Source organism: Hemiscyllium ocellatum, chromosome 17, assembly GCF_020745735.1.
Source record: "Hemiscyllium ocellatum isolate sHemOce1 chromosome 17, sHemOce1.pat.X.cur, whole genome shotgun sequence".
Lineage (NCBI taxonomy): Eukaryota > Metazoa > Chordata > Chondrichthyes > Orectolobiformes > Hemiscylliidae > Hemiscyllium > Hemiscyllium ocellatum.
In genome coordinates this window covers 32,018,845-32,036,183 of record NC_083417.1, presented here as the reverse complement: position 1 = coordinate 32,036,183, position 17,339 = coordinate 32,018,845, and the positions used below count along the sequence as shown (strand labels likewise).

The window sequence follows — 17,339 nt, the reverse complement described above, 5'->3', positions numbered from 1 at the left end:
CATGCAAAAGATTTGTAGCACACAACAATTGTAACACAGGTACAGATAAAATGCCGAGAATCAAGTGTGAAATGGATGGTATCACTTCATTAGTGTTGTCGGAAATATCTGAGAGCTCACGGATTGTATTAAAATGAATATTATTGTATGTCAGACTTTGGCTACCTTGTATAAGATTAAGCAAGAACACTTTTGCAGGCATTTGGTAATCACCTTTTCTCTGCATAGAATTGTATCTCGACACTAAGATATCACTAAGCTATTGCAAGATTCTAAATCTGAGTTAAAATCATTTATTGCTTTAAAGTTTAGCGTAATATCCAGTCTTTCTGTATAGAGAATACCTAAACAGCATTTTTGAATTGCAGAGTTAGACCTTTTCTGCGACTGTTGCAGAAGAACAAATTGAACGAGTTTTACTGGCAAGACACAGTGAAACAATACTGTAGTCCAATGTTATTTGATTTTTCTTCTAGAGTATGAACCCAAAAAAAAGCTAGTTTTGGAAAATTATTTGGAAATGCTCCAGCAATTTTTTTTAACCAGACTTTGCCCTCACTGTATAAATGGGAAGTGTACACTTATCAGATGTGAGTTAGGACAGGGATTAGGGTTAGGGAGTTTGGAAGCAGAGTGTATGTTACACCTGGTACTGGTTTGTTTGTCAAAATGATAGGTTGATAACAATATTAAGGTCATGGAAGAAAGCTGTATTTTTAATTTCTTCTTTGTATGTGAAATGATAAATTAAAATTGAAATGACGTGTTTTCTGATTTATTGTTTCTATAACTTAGAAGTTGAATGCTTTCAATTTATATGATTTTGTTATCCTTACAGTATTGATCATCTAAAAGTTAATGACGTGGCAGAATAGGTGTTTATGACACATCAATTTAAAAATGTTAGTTATCATGCCTTCGATATAAAGACAAACATGCACTTTGGGCGATAATCTACAGCACTGTCATATACAGGCTAACAAGTAAACTTATCAGAAAAATCTTGCTGCCATAAATACAGAAAAGTATCTTTTATCAAGTTGCTATGAAAGCATGTTGCGACAGTTGTTAAGGCACACCATTACTCACCATATTAACCAAATAATTCCAAAGCATTTTTAGATGACCTTTCAGATAAAGGCGTTTCTGTGATCACTGCACTTAACATGAGTTTTGTCTGTTGGCTGGAAACAATAGTTATATAACGAATGCTGATTTTGTATTGAATTAACTTGAATAAAATTACTAATCCAGGATTCTTGTGATTTAAACTGATGTTGTAATTTGTTTGATTCTCTTTTATTGTAAATACAGAATGCAGTCAACTTGTGGGGCAGAGTTGGGGAGGGCAGAGCATAGATGCAGAAGGTGGGGCGCAGTCAGTTTGGGTTTAGTTTGGAGAGGGTGTGGCACAGTCGGGCTGGTTTGGGGAGCAGCGCAGAGATGTATTTTATTCACTGGGATCTGGGCTTTGCTGGCTGTCAAGCATTTATAGCCTGTCCCTAATTGCCCTTGAGAAAATGATGGTGAGCTGCCATCTTGAATTGCTGCAATCCACCTGCTGTGGGTTGACCCATATCCATTAGGGAGGGAATTCCAGGATTTTGATCTAGTGACACTGAAGAAACTATGATATGTTTCCAAGTCAGAATTGAGAGTGCCTTGAAGGTGTTGGTGTTCTGCTGCCATTGTCCTGCTTGATGGAAGTGGACGTTGGTTGGAAGGTGCTGTCAAATAATTTTTGGTCAATTTCTACAGTGCGTATTTCAAATAGTACATAATGCTGCTACTGAGCATCAGTGGTGGAGGAAGTGAATGATTCGGGATGTGGTGCCAATCAAGTGGCTACTTTGTCCTGGATGGTATCAAGCTTCTTAAGTGTTTTTGGATCTGCAAACATCCAGACAAATGGGGTGTATCCTAACACACACCTTTTTAGATGGTGGACAATTTATAGGGCGTCAAGAAGTGAGTTACTCCATGCAGTGTTCCTAGCCTCCAACCTGCTCTGGTAGCCATTGTGTTTATGTGGTAAGTCCAATTGAGATTCTGGTCAATGGTAACTGTAGGGCTGTTGGTAGTGTGTGATTCAGTGATGGTAATACCACTGAATGTCAAGGGACAGTTCAAGATCCCAGCTCACCACCACCTTCTCAAGGACATCTCCAATACTTTGCCTACTCTCCTGGCCTGTCCAAATCCTTCCTGCAGCCTCCTTGCTTCCTCAACATTGCATGTCCCTCCACCTATCTTTGTGTCATGAAGTGGAATGGAAAATGTCATTGACTTTCTTTCTGCACTGTTACTCAGTCCTCCTCACTCTAGAGATGGCTCTGATCTGGGTGGTGATCTCTGACCAGGCTGGCATGGTAATGTGTACTTCCCTACCAGTCCTCCCAGAAGAGGACACATTTCTTTGCCATCACTCTTCCATAAGGATTTCTGAGTCATTCTCTGAGAAATGTGATGCCAGTTTCCCCTTCTCTGCCATCTATCCTGATGCCCAACATAGCTGAGCAATAGCTTGCAGATGTCAGGGCTTCTGCAGGTTGTGCAGCAGACTTTGAATGAAGTTGATCCTATAGTTGAACCCTATTGAGTAGCAAGTCCCCTAAATAAATAGCGCTTGATAAGAGAAGGCAGAAACAGAGGATGATTGTCACTGCGAGGACTCAAATGGCATTTAAAGCAACGCGTTTGGTAAGATATGACAAGACACTTGCTAAGCCTTCCGGTGAGAATCATTCCGCAAAACCAGGCACATCTTGCACTTACCATTTTTTTCTGCTTATATCAAAGTCTTTTTAAGGCATCTCTGGACAGGCTTAACACCAGTTGCCTTTGAGAAGTTACTGAGAGGGCAACCTTCTGGAATTGGTGCAATCCATACAGTGATGGTGATCCTATAAAACCCTTTGGGAGTGAGTCCACAAATCTGACCCAAGAATGATTATGAAATGGCCATATGGGTCCATGTCAGGATTATAAAAGTCTTTGGCATGCATCCAATAAAGCCTGGTTATATGAGTTTCAAGTTGCAAGTCCACTGATCTCTTGCACCTAGAAAGCCGCAGGTGGATATGGATTTTAAATTCAAGTAACTAATATAATTAATTCCTCTTGCTTTCGAATTGGGTCCTGCCTGTGAACTCTGCAACACAGTGTTGTGTTTCCTGTTATTAAGGGTTTGGCACTTATTAGTGGGGTTATTCCACAAGTGTGTTTAGAATTTGAATACTTCATAGTTTTAAGATTCATAGTTTTAAGAAAGTGCTGCTTTGCCATTGAAAGATGTAAAACTAAAACTAAATTAGCTAAAAGGAGAACTGTGATTGGGCACCCAAAATATATTTTTTTCCTTAACAGCTTCTCTTTTGATCTTGTGAAGGCTACTTTATGATTTTTGTGTCTATTGAAGCTCCCTTCTCATTCTCATAAACATGCATTCATATTGTAATATTTACCTTTTGTATCAGTGTTTACATATGGGGTCACACAGAAGCAGAAATTGAGGAATTTGTTAATATTCTCAATTATAAACTCTACATTAAATTTAAAGCCAAAATATGCAAGGAAAGCATTGATTTCCAAGATGCCACAGTGTATTAATTGCACGAGTTTGTAATAGAATTTTTTTTTCTTTCAAAATAACTAAAACATGTACCTACACAGGAAAACACACTTTGAGGTGATAGCAATCTCACTTTCATTGCAAAAACTGGAATGTTTTAAGCAGGCAGTTACTAACAGATCTCAAGCTCGGACCTAAATTTTACAATTGACATTGGTATTATTACATTTAACAATAGCAGTTCCCCAAAACTAAAAATGCAGTTGGAAGATAGAGATTACATAATATTTTGCAAGTAATTCATGACCTTATAGTTTTAGGTTTTATTGGTTTTCAGTTCGATGAGTGTACCTTTGTTGATAGATTCAGAGCTCTCTTTCTCCTCCCCCAATCCCTTCTCTGAAGCCTCCTTCTCTCCTCCTGCTACCCCTAACATGCAGCCTCCTCCTTCCCATACCATCTTCATGTTTCTCCTCCATCCAACCTCCCTGTCTGCATGCATCCTACTCTCTCCTACCCAAATCCATGCAGCCTTCCTCTCTTTCACAGGCCCTTGCAGGCTTCCACTCCCTGTAATCTCTGAGCTGTTTCCCCTTGTAGCTTCCCTACCCATCCCTCACAGTCTTGTTTTCTCCCACCTCCAATCCACGTGCAACCTCCCTGTCTTCTCCTCATTTCCCTCACTCAGACTCCTTTCCAGTCACCAATAGCCTCTGGATCCTGCAAACAGCCACCTCCGTAGAAGAGCTGTTCTTCTCATTGGCAAAAGGTTGGCTGATTTCCTGACCCCATTTCTGTCACCCTCTGGGCACCTATCACTCCCTCACTGCCAGCACTTCTCTCCTTACCTGCTTACTGCTCCTCTAATCACAGGTTGTTTCTCTCCTGGGTTTCTTACTGATTTTGTTCACCAGTGACCCTACTAGCAGCAAGCAGAGAGAGAATCAGCTTGTGAGCAAATTCCATCCTATTTACTGAAGTGACTTTTCTCTGCTGGTTGCCTCAAGAGTGAATATCTTCAAAATTATTGTAAGATTTTGAGGATGCTTTCACTGTGGCTCCATGTAAGTTAAACCCTAAACTGTGTATGCCTATAATTTGGGCCAGTTTTTTTTATTGGCACTACTTATTATCTTGGATATGGAAAACCATATGATGCACCTTCTGCACAACAAAGACATGGATAATCATAGAATCCCTACTGCATGGAGGCAGGTCATGCAGCCCATCAAATCCATACCGACCCACTGAATAGCAACCCACCCAGACCCAACCCTCCCCCACCCCCACCCTATCTCTATCCCTATAACCCTGCATTTCCTGTGGCTAAATCACCTAGCCTGCACATCCCTGGACACTATGGCAATTTAGCATGGCTAATCCACCTAATTTGCACAGTGGGAGGAAACCAGTGCACTCAGAGGAAACCCATACAAATACTGAGAGGATATGCAAACACCACACAGGCAGTCACCCAAAGGTAGAATCTAACCCATGTCTCTGGCACTGTAAGGCAGCAGTGCTAATCATAACTTTTGGAGAATGCAACAAAGTAGGCCTACTGAAAATCTTAGTTTAAATAATTCTACCCAACATTATAGGATCTTCATGTTCATCTCACCATTGCTACATTTATTTTGAAAATGACAAACAAAAGAGAAGTACAGCACAGGAACAGGTCCGTTGGCCCTCCAATCCTATGCCAATCATCATGCCCTAACAATTAAAAAAAAAATCTTTTGCCCTTATTTAGTCCACATCCCTCTCTTCCCTCCCCATTCATGTATCCATCCAAATATCTCTTAAAGGTCACCAACATGACTGCTTTCACCATCTCTTCTGGCAGTGTATTGTAGGCTTCTACCACCCTCTGCGTGAAAAATGTCCCTTGCACATCTTCCTTAAACTTGCTCCCCCCACCTTGAAGTTATACCCCCTAGTAATTGAAACTTCAAACTTGGGAAAGACTCTCTGACTATCCACCCTATATATACCATTCATAATTTTGTAGACCTCTCTATCAGGTCTTCTCCCAGCAGCTGTCTTTCCAGTGAAAATAATCCTAGTCTTTTTAACCTTTCCTTGTAGCCAGTGGCCTTGAGACCAGGCAACATCATGGTGAACTTTCTCTACACTCTCTCCAAAGCTTCCATGTCCTTCTGGCAGTCTGGTGACCAAAACTGCATGCAGTACTCCAAAACAGCCTAACAAGGATTTTATGGAGCTGCAACATAGTTTGCCAACTGTTGTACTCAGTGCCCTGGCCAGTGAAGGCAAGAATGACATATGCCGCCTTAATCACCTTGGCCACCTGTTTTGCTACTTTTTGGGAACTTTGGACCTATGTGCCCAGATCCAGAAAAATTTCAACTGGCTGAACTTGTGCAGATTGTTTTTTTTCAAAAATATAAAGCTCTTGCCAGCTGTGGTACAATTCTTAAAAAAAACTACATACTTTTTTTCTACTAAACAATAGACAGTCTTATAAGCTTTATGCTATGATATAGCTATCTACTGTAGTATTTCTCTACCCAGCAATGCATATGGTTGTGAACAGTTCCAAAATTATGTTCAAATCCGATATTTCATGAGCATATAGGATTGGGCTAGTCATAAAGTTATGGTTAATAAGATGTGTTCATTAATTTATGACATGAAAGATATTTTAATTTGTTAAAGGTTTTTACTAACTGGTGACTTTTTAATTTTAGACCAAGGGTTGCAGGATGTACCAAAGACTCCTGAAGAACAGGAAGTGAAGTGGTCAACAGCTAAGAGGAAGGATTCTGAAATGTGGCATATGCCAGGTAAACCCAGTGGTTTGTGCAGTGAGAAACTCCAGTTATAATCTGAAATTTAAAAAATGGATATACAACATTTATCAATGGAAAGACCTATTCTTGAATCGTTATTGCATTCATAGTTCTCTTCCACAATGATATTTAAATATGTGTATTTTTAAACTTATTGAAATTATGGGTGGATAATATGCTGATGAATGAGGATTCATTTTCTTCCTTCCCAAATTGTAAATAATTAATCTATAGTATGTCTCAGCAATCAATAAACACTTCAGCCTTTGTGTTGGTAAGCTTTTGTTGTCTTGTGAACAGAAAAACAGTTAGATTTTATAAACAGAGAACCAAAAAGAAAATTTGACAATGGAGAAAAGAAGGTGGTGTTCAGATAAAGTTGCTTTGTTTGTCAAGCAAAATAATTCAATGATGAGGGATAGTATAACACCAGTTTGTGAAAACTAGTACTTAACCCCACTATTCTTTCAAACTACTGTCCAATCTCTGAAATGCTCAAAGGTTGAAATCTACTATCATCTTTTCTGAAACTCCATGTTTGCATACCTCAACCCAGATTCAACTTTTGCCACAGTATCAAAATAGCTCCTCTTAAAAACAAATCCTGTGAGACGAATAATTTTTCTAACCTTGTCTTTCTAACTTGTCTGGATCCTTCAACACAGTTGACCACATTATCTTTCTCCAATACCTGTTCACTGTCATCCTGCTAGTGAATGCTGTTATCTGCTTTCTTCTTATCTACATATTCTTGACCCCAGCTGAATTCCTTTTCTAATTTCTAGCCTTTACTTCCTTTCCATTCCACATCCATTTACTAATTTTCTGTCCTCCATTTTCCATAATTGAGTCCAGAAAATGTAATCTTTTAAATGCTTATAAGTTTGGTAAAGCAGGATATGAGATGCAACACAGAAATATGAATAAGGAATGGATTAAGAAGAGATAAATATGAACTTGGGGTCACTTTACTTAGTGTGGTGTTCTGAGCATTTGCCTGCACATGAGCAAGAGACAAAAGTAAAGTCTTACACGCATTGCAGTTTTTGCAATATTTCGCATCCCAGCATAATATTTCATATCTATCCTAACCAGAGATTCAGTAGAATTATCATGGGAATCTTTGTATTTCTACATAATTAAATTTGTGCTAATCACCCATTTCAAGGAATCCTCGGTTTTTGATCCTCTTTAATGTTTGGTAACTTGCAACAAAACACCCAGATATCTGTTTGAACTGTGAAGTATTCAGATTGCACTCATCATTTGACTTTAAATGGCTTATTGTTCTGCCATTCTGCAACATTGAACAAAGAAAAAGACAATTTAGGTTTCAATTGAAAAAGAATAAACTATTTTACTGTTCATAAAATCCTTAGCACTATTATTTAAACTTTAAAACCTGTGGTGTCATTAACAACTCTTTGAATTAATGAACCTGATTGATGTTGCAAGCAATTGAAAGGAATTGGGAGAGGAAAAGTGATGTTTTGAAAAATGTATGTGACTAGATGTTGATATATTTATTTCAATTCTACAAATTAAACTTGACCTTAGTTAAAAATAAATCTGACGTGTGTAGTTTAGATGTTGACGGTAAATGTTTCATTATTTATGAATTCTAGTGTGCATGTTGGCACAAGTAATTAGTGGTGAAAATGCACGTGAAAAGAATTTATATTGTGCTACTATTTACATTCCACATTTCCATTACCATATCAGAAGGAGTATTTTTAAAATATTGGAATAAATACAAATTCATACAAAGATAAAATGAAGTGGAGTTGCAAAAGAATAGGACTAATCTATTTTATTGAGAGAGCAGGGGTGGGACACCTATTGTTACGAAAAGGAGGTTTTGAGACCATTGGAAGCTCATTTCTCTCAGTTGGCACTCCTTCAGACAGTGTAGTTAAACATTACTGTCCCCAGTAGATATCTCAGCTGCTCTGATACATGTTGCTCCATTGAATAGACAGACATGTTAGACCAGTCGCTGAAAACACTAAGATGTTAGGATCACATCAAATTGATTTTTCACAGTAACATGAAATGAGCTTGTGTGAATTGGCAGCTTATTTGACAACTCTTCCCCCATAATGCAAAAGCAATGAATCTGTGATTCAGAGCAGACAACTAATTCAATGTAGATCCATTACAGCCAAAAAAAACACTTAAGTTATATTCTGTTTTTAATGTTCAGTGTTTTCACTGATATTACCATTGCTGACTCCCTGACTATCAATATCTTGGGGGTTGCTATTGACCAGGAATTGAAGTACCACTTCACTATTAAAACTCTTAACAGCTTTAAAATCTCTGCACATACACAGATAGACAAAAAAATGTGAGTGTTATAAGACGAGGAGGAAAAGTTACTGGCAAATTGCAGTTCAATAGCATCGGTCAACAGGTATAGACAAAAATTATTTTTTCTTCCTAAGACCTTCTGTCCTCTGAAGTTTGTTCTTCCAGTTTCTCTTTTTTTTTGCCAAGGTCATGTGTTTTACACATTAATTGTTCAATTTCTCAGTCATTAGTTAAAGCTAATAATTGATATCATATGGTAGGAGAGCATAACTGACTATGTTAAGGCTCAAATTTCTTGCCTCCATAGATATAGAGAGAAACCCTGCATCTTCCAATGGTCACAATTACACAAACCTATTGATAGCTACCTGGTGCTGGCCAAAACTTACTTAACTTGGCATTGGAGTGTGCGCACTATCTTCTCTGACATCCCCTATTGTTTGCCTAGCAGCAGTATAAATACAATGAGTTCCAGCAAATTGTTTTTTAAAGTGCAGCAAATTCTTTCACCATCCTCTGTTTTAAAACTCTCTTTTTCCTTTATGGTCCTCAATTAACAGTGATGCTGTCTTTGTTAAAATGTTAATTTCAGTTCTTCTGTCTGTTTCTAATCAATACTAAAACTTGACTTGCCCACTTGTGCAGTCAGATAACTCCTGTGGCCATTTTAAATCCATGGTTTTTTTGGTCTTTTTAAAAACCATTTTATTTCATGCAAATCCCAGGTATAAAAGTGAACAATGGAATTCAAAAATCAATAGTGCATATTTTACATCATCATGACACAGTGATAGAGTTGATTAACTATACTCTTGAACACATTTATTTTCCATTTAAATGTAAAGATTGAATCTTTCCAGGAGCAATTTGAATGATAAATTCTGTGTAAAATGTCCATCCTGAATTTTGGTCAAAAATGTATTCGTTTTTGCCAAAAAAATCAAAATGCTTTGTATTTTTATCCAATCACACCTGATGCAAACCCATCTGAAAGAATCTTAGGATAGCATACCGTGATGAAAGGTGACTGCTCAACTCCTTGTGTCTATGTTTATATTTTTGGCTTTTTTCATAATCTTGGGGCATCTTTAGAGGAACAATCTCAATCTATCCAAGATGTCCCTTGTTGAAAAGCTTACACCCTACTCTTTGACCCAAAATTTGGTCTTATACATGTAGAAGTTGCATTTCTATGTGGTAGTTTAAGTAATGCCCAAGTTTTCTAATAACCAGACTAATGACATAATAGAGGTTGGGAAAAAATGTTTCCCACCAATGGTTCCTGATTTTACATATATTTACTGTTACCTTTGGAGATTAAAGTATTGATAAGTGTTCCATTTAATCAAATTAATGGAGCTTGGGAAATAACACGTGGAGAAGTTTGCTAGAAGCTGTGTTTTTTTAATGTATTACAACATGTAAACTATTACATCCAATCTAGAAAAAATGTGTTTTCATTTAATTTCCTAATCATCTTGTATGGCGTGTTCATTCTCATCTGGGATGTTGCCTATTGTACTGTTTACTTTCAACATTTGCTTTCTTCAAGCTTAAAGTTGCACTTCTTGGAGAGAAACCATCTTATACTGTTTCAGGGAAACATTATTACACCATTCAGTAAAGACATTACACTACTGAGCAGACTTTTTTCTCTGGATAATCAATAACTTGTAAATGATACCAATTGCTCATTAACCAAAATCCATCTTTAATGAAACAAAACTGTGGAAGTCCCAAATGTCTTGCTTTGAATTGAAGAGTTTGATCCCTTTGCAGTTATGTTGCACAACTAAATTAACGGGCTAAGAAGTTAAATTTCTATCCTATCTGTCACAATTTGTTTGGTTTCACATAATGAGGGGTATTAATTCATTAATTACTAATCGTCTCAAAGTCATGTTATGAACACAGATGATGATAATACTGCATGAGCCAGATTCCAGAGTGACATCTGGCTTGATAGATCATTAGATTTATTTTTCTTGTATATTGTGAAGCTCAGTCAGTAAGCATATTCAGAAGAGATAGCCAACGTACCTTTAGCCAGCAAACTTTAACATTTGTCACAGGAAAGAAAAAGACACAAACAGTGTCACACTATATATGAATTTTTAGAACAATCTTATCACAAACATAATAAAGATTAATCTTTTTTTTTGCCCCAGCAATACCCATGGGTGCTCAAAACTTGGTGATGAGTCTCCTTTGTTCAGTCTAAAAGAAAGTGAGGATGCTGGAGATGTTGGAGAGTCAGAGTCTTAAAATGTGATGCTGGAAAAGCACAGCAGGTCAGGCAGTATTCAAAGAGTAGGAGAATCAATGTTTTGGGCATGAACCCTTCATCAGGAATGTGAGGGGTGGGGAAGGGAGCTGAGAGCTAAAAAGAAAGGTGGGAGTGATGTAGCCGGGAAGGTGGTAAGTAGATGCAGATGGGTTGGGGGAGGAGGGGGGTGGGGTGATAGTAATAGATCAGAGGGGTGGATAGAGTGGACAAGTGGGAAGGAAGGTGGACAGGTAGGACAGTCAAGAGGGCAATGCTGAGTTAGTGTTGGATCTGATTGAGGTGGGGTGAGGGGAGATGAGGAAACTGCTGAAGTCGATATTGATGCCGTGTGGTTGGAGGGTCCCAAATTGGAAGATGAGGCATTCTTCCTTCAGGTGTGGGGTGACTTGGAGATAGATGGACACCACCCATTCCCTCGACCACTTCCATGACTTGTTTCCCCAGCCCCAATGTCCCATCTTCACCATAAACATCCAGTCCCTGTATACTTCCATCCGCCATGGTGAAGGCCTCCAAGCCCTCTGTTTCTTTCTCTCTCGCTGACCCAACCATACCCCTGCACCAACACACTCATTCGATTGGCGGAACAGGTCCTCACCCTCAATAACTTCTCCTTTGAATCCTCCCTCTTCCTTCACGGCAAAGGGCTAGTCGTGGGCACCCGCTTGGGCCTCAGCTATGCCTGTCTCTTTGTCGGGTATGTGGAACAGTCCATCTTCTGCAGCACTATTCCCCACCTTTGCCTCCATTACATTGATGACTGTATTGGCGCCACCTCATTCCCATGAGGAGGTTGACCAGTTCATCAACTTCATGAACACCTTCCACCCTGACTTCAAGTTCACCTGGACCATCTCGGACAACCTCCTTCCCCTTCCTGGTCCTATCCGTCTCTGTCTTCAGTGATTTGACTCAACATGGACAACTACTTCAAACCCATTGACACCCACAGCTACCTGGACTACACCATCTCCCACCCCACCTCTTATAAAAATGCTATTCCTTCCTCCCAATTCCTCAATTCCTCCCAACACCCCAGATGACCTACTATTTCAAGGACTACAATTTCCCTTCCCATGTGGTCAACAATGCCCTCCAGCACATCTCCTCCACTTCCTGCACCTCTGCCCTTGAACCTCACTCCTCTAACTGCAACAAGGATAGAACCACCCATGGTCCTCACCTTCCACTCCACCAATCTATGGATTCAGCGCATCATCCTCTGTCATTTCTGCCACGTACAGTCAGACCCCAACACAGATCTATTTCCTCTCCACCCCTATCAGCATTCTTCAGAGATCATTCCAACCATGACTCCCTCGTTATGTCCACAGCTCCTACCAACCCATCCTCCATTCCCTGCACCTTCCCTTGCTGCTGCAGGGGCCACCTCCCCCTCTCCCCAAATCTCCGTTCAAAGCCATAAAGGATCCTTCCACTTTCAGTAGAGATTTTCTTGCGTATCTGAATAACTCATCTGCTGAGTCTGTTGCTTTCATTGTGGTCTCTACGCTGGGGAGATAGGACGCCAACTTGCGGAATGTTTCATGGAACATCTCTGGGATACACATGCCAAACAACCCCACTGCTCTGGGCCGACCACTACAGCTCCCCCACCACTCTGCCAAGGACACACAAGTCCTGGACCACCTCCATCGCCAAATCCAAACCACCTGGCACCTGGAGGAAGAACACCTCATTTTTCACCTTGAGACCATCCAACCACATGGTATCAATATTAACTTCATCAGTTTCCTCATCTTCTCTCCCCACACATTATCCCAGATCAAAGCCTCCAACCGCTGCCTTGAACTATCCTACCTGTACATCTTCTTTCCTACCTATCTACTCCACTCTTCCATCTGACCTATCATCATCATCCTCCACCAGCTACATCATCCCCACCCCCATCCCATCCTCCTCTTTATCTCTCAGTCCCCTTCCTCCCACCCTGCCTGACCTGCTGTGCTTTTGCAGTACCACCTCTTCAATACCTCTGCTGAGAACCCCTTCAGGACCTCTCACTCTTGACGGTGGACAAACATATGGCAATCCTCTCAGGTGATTGCTTAGTCATTTAGCTGCAGTCACATGTCACCTTGTAAATGCTGTTTGAACTCATTTCTACCCTAGAAAAAGTTCAGATTTGCACAACTGAAAAACAACAATCCATTTTTTCCTCCATTTTGTATTGCATGCCTTCAGTCAGTAATTACAATGGATGCTGGAAATTTGACATAAAATCTACATGCTGGAGAAACCCAGTAGGTCCGGCACTGTCTGTGAAGACCGAAGCAGTTAATGCTTCTAAACCAATATGACTCATATTTGGAGCTAAAATAGTAATAATAAATAGTGGCTTCAAATAATAATATCATATTTATGACAATAAACTGTGCAATATCACTGACACCTGCCCAGCCTTGGAATATTATCCTCTTTATTTCAACATTTCTATTACGGAAGTGCTTTTGTAAAAATTGGGTTATTTTATTGATGATGATCACATTTCACAGTCTTGTGACTTCTTTGCGGTTTACATTTAGCAGTCACCATAGTCATTGTCTAAGTCCGCTCTGATTCAGTGAATCAAGGTTTAGATTATTGTGGAAACTTGGTGGGAATGTTGTTCAAGTTTCCTGGTCAAATTAGGAATCAAAGGCTTCCAGAGTTGGCAATCTTGCAGCTTGCTAAAGTGCTAAACGTTTTTTAAGCAGGGATAAATTGTGTTTGTTGGTGTTAGCACTTACTAACCCTATTAGGAGATTGCTGCTGATTTTAGTGATGTTATTTGTTGCCTGAGGGATGTTGTTGTGTATTATCAAGCATTGCATCTCAATAAATCTGATGCCTTCAACTCTCCACAGTGTTATTCCGATTCTCCACAGATCCTTACAAAATGTAAAAGAGAGTAAACAGACAACGTTGCAACATTGTTTGCTTAAGTAGAGCATTTAGTATTGCAGATCACCTTAAAGTGTTCCACAGTAATTGGGGAAGTAACCACAGAAGCTGCGATGATGTTTTAACAAGGCTTTTGATTCTAAGGCAAAATATAGCAGAGAATAATTTCGAAGAGTTCAACACTGCTGAGTATTTAACCAGTCAAAAATTGCAACAACAGAAGGTTTCAGATGGGATTAGAACTGGAAAAGCAAAAACAGAAATTGCTGGAGAAACTCAGCGGGTCTGGCAGTGTTTTTTATTTGTATGTGAGACACCGGATTCGCTGGCTGGTCAGCATTTACTGTCCATCCCTAGTTGCCCTTGGGATGGACAATAAAGATTCCGTCTTCAACCACTGCATTCCACCTGCTGTAGGTTGACTCCTAATGCCATTAGGAAGGGAATTCCAGGATTTTGACCCAATGACACTGACGGAGTAGCGATATATTAGTGGGTTTTGAGAAGATTTGTAGTTCAGGTTGAGGTCTTGGATGTAGGTTCATTTCCAGACGTTTTGTTACCTTATTAGGTAACATCTTCAGTGGACCTCATGCAAAGCAATGCTGAAAATTCCTGCTTTCTATTTATATATTTGGATTTCTTTGGATTGGTGATGCCATTTCCTGTGGTGATGTTATATCCTTTGGTGAAGTCACTTCCAGTTCCTTTTCTCAGGTGGTGGTAATGGAGTCTTAACTCGATGTGTTTGTTGATAGAGTTCCGGTTGGATCCAACAGCATTGCTTCGCCTGAGGTCCACTGAAAATGTTACCTAGGAAGGTAACGAAACGTCTGGAGATGAACCTTTCTGCTCAGCGAGCAAACCTACGTCCAATAGCAATATTTTTCCAGATCTAGATGATGAGTGGCTTGAAGGGGAACTTGCAGCTGATGATTTTCTCATGCATCTGCTGCCCTTGTCCTTCTAAATGTAAGTGGTTGTGGGTTTGGTAGGAGCTATCTACGGATCTTTTGTGAATTTCTGCAGTGCATCTTGTAGATAGTACTGAGCGTTGGTCGTGCAGGGAGTAGATCAAGTGTTAATCAAGTGGGCTGCTTTGTCCTGGATGGTGTCAAGCTTCTTGTGTTGTTGGAGCTGCACCCATCCAGGCAAATAGAACGTATTCCATCACACTCCTGACTTGTGTCTTGAAGATGGTGGACAGGCATGGGGGAGTCAGGAGGTGAGTTAATCACTGCAGTATTGTTCACTCTGACTGCTATTGTGGCCATTGTTTGTATGTCAAGTCCAGTTGAGATCTTGGTCAGTGGTAGCCACCAAGATGATGATAGTGGGGGATTCTGTGATGGCAACACCATTTGAATGTTAAGGAGCAGTGGTTAGATCATCTTTTATTGAAGATGGTCACAGCCTGGTATTTGTGTGACATGAGAGTTACTTCCTGGATATTGTCCAGATCTTGTTGCATTCGAGCATGCACTGCTTCACTATCTGAACATTGCAGTCATCGGTGAACACCCCCACTTCTGACTTTATAATGGAGGGAATGTCATTTGTGAAGCAGCTGAAGATTGTTGAGCCAAGGGCAATAACCTGATGAACTCCTGGAGATGTGTCCTGGAAGTGATTGACATCTAATAGCCAGAGCCATTTTCCTGTGTGCCAGGTATGGCTGTATCCGGTGGAGAATTTGTCCCCTGATATCAAGGGCTGTCACTTTCCACTCACCCCTCAATTTTAAAAATTATTCATTTTTGTGGAATGTGAGTATCACTAGCTGCTCAAAATTTATTGCCCTTCACTAGTTGCCTTTGAGAAGGTGGTGGTGAGCTGCCTTCTTGAACTACCAGTCCAGCTGCTGAGGGTTGACTCACAATGCCATTTGGGAAGGAGTCCCAGGATGTTGATCCAATGACAGTGAAGGAATGGCGATATATTTCTAATGGTGATTGGCTTGGAGCGGAACTTGAAGGTGGTGGTGTTCCCATATATCTGCTACCCTTTTCCTTCTAGATGGAAGTGGTCATGGGTTTGAAAGGTGCTGAGTGAGAATCTTGGGTGAATGTCTACAGAGCATCTTGCAGCTAATGCACACTGCTGCCACTGAGCATCGATGGTGGAGGGAGTGAGTGTTTGTTAATATAGTTCCAGTCAAGTGGGCTACTTTGTCCTGGATGGTGTCAAGCTTCTTGAGTGTTGTTGGAGCTGCATTCATCCAGGCAAGTGGAGTGTATTCCATCACTCTCCTGACCTATGCTTTATAGATGGTGGACAGTTGTTCAGGTGTCAGGAGCTGTGTTACTTGCAATACAATGCAATATACTTTTAGTGTTATGTGTATTCCATTGTAAGAGTACTGTGTAAAGCTTTTACAATGTCTGCCTTCTTATGGCACCATCTTAGGTACAAGTTCCTAGGTACAATTCTTGGATACAGTAGAGCAACAAAAGTAGTTGCATTACTTAGAGTTGAAAAATTAGTTTAGGAATTGGACATCGTTAAAGGGTTGACATTGCAGTAAGGTCGGAAATTTCAAATAGACATTACATTGTAGTAGCTCAGCGCAGGGACGCCACATGTAGTTTGACTGCCTGCACCAGACCCCAGTCCAACAGCGGTCTCCGGTCCACTCCAAGCCTCAGACTATTTCGCACTGGCACTCAGCAGTTCCAAGGTAAGTTCTAGAACACCTCCCCCACACTAGTCTCTGCCTGGGATTTGCTGTCTCTGCCATGCTGAAGGGCTGATGCCCCACGTGCTGCTCCGGGGCTTGTAGTCTGTGTGCTGCACCAGGGGTCTCAGTATTCCCAACCCTGAATATTGTCCAGATCTTGTTGCATTTGAACATGGGCTGTTTCGGTGTCTGAGGAGTCTGTGCAATCATTAGCAAACATATGCACTTCTGACCTTATGATGGAGGGAAGGTAATTGATGAAGTAGCTGAAAATGCTTGTGCCTAGGATACTATCCTGAGGAACTCCTGCAGAGATGTTCTGGAGCTGAGATGACTGACCTCGAACAACCTGAACTATCTTCCTATGGTGTCAGGTATAAGCCCAAACAATGGAGAATTTGCCCTTTGATAATTGTTGATTCCAGGTTTGCTAGGGCTTCTTGATGCCACACTTAGTCGAATCCTGCCTTGATTTCAAGGGCTGTCACTCTTGCCTCACCTCTGGAATTCAGCTCTTTTGTCCATGTTTGAACCAAGGCTGTAAAGAGGTAAAGGAGCTGAGTGGCCCTTGTGGAACCCAAACTGGGCACCACTGAACATGTTATTGCTGAGAAAGTGCTGCTTGATAATACTATTGATGACACCTTCCATCATATTACTGATGATGGAGCATAGACTAATGAGGTAGTCTTTAGCTGGGTTGGATTTGATCTGCTTTTTATGCATGGGACATTCTTGGGCAATTTTCCGCATTATCGGGAGTATGCCGGTGTTGCA

General features: G+C 40.4%; 1 protein-coding gene across 3 annotated transcripts in view; it reads left to right on the top strand.

Moving 5' to 3' along the window:
- Positions 1-17,339, top strand: part of zfpm1 (zinc finger protein, FOG family member 1) — a 269,811-nt gene that overhangs the window by 111,253 nt on the left and 141,219 nt on the right. For all 3 annotated transcript variants that reach the window (XM_060838057.1, XM_060838058.1, XM_060838056.1), the window contains exon 3: positions 6,283-6,378. In XM_060838057.1, coding sequence (XP_060694040.1) covers positions 6,283-6,378 — 96 coding nt within the window. The remainder of the gene's footprint in view (positions 1-6,282; positions 6,379-17,339) is intronic.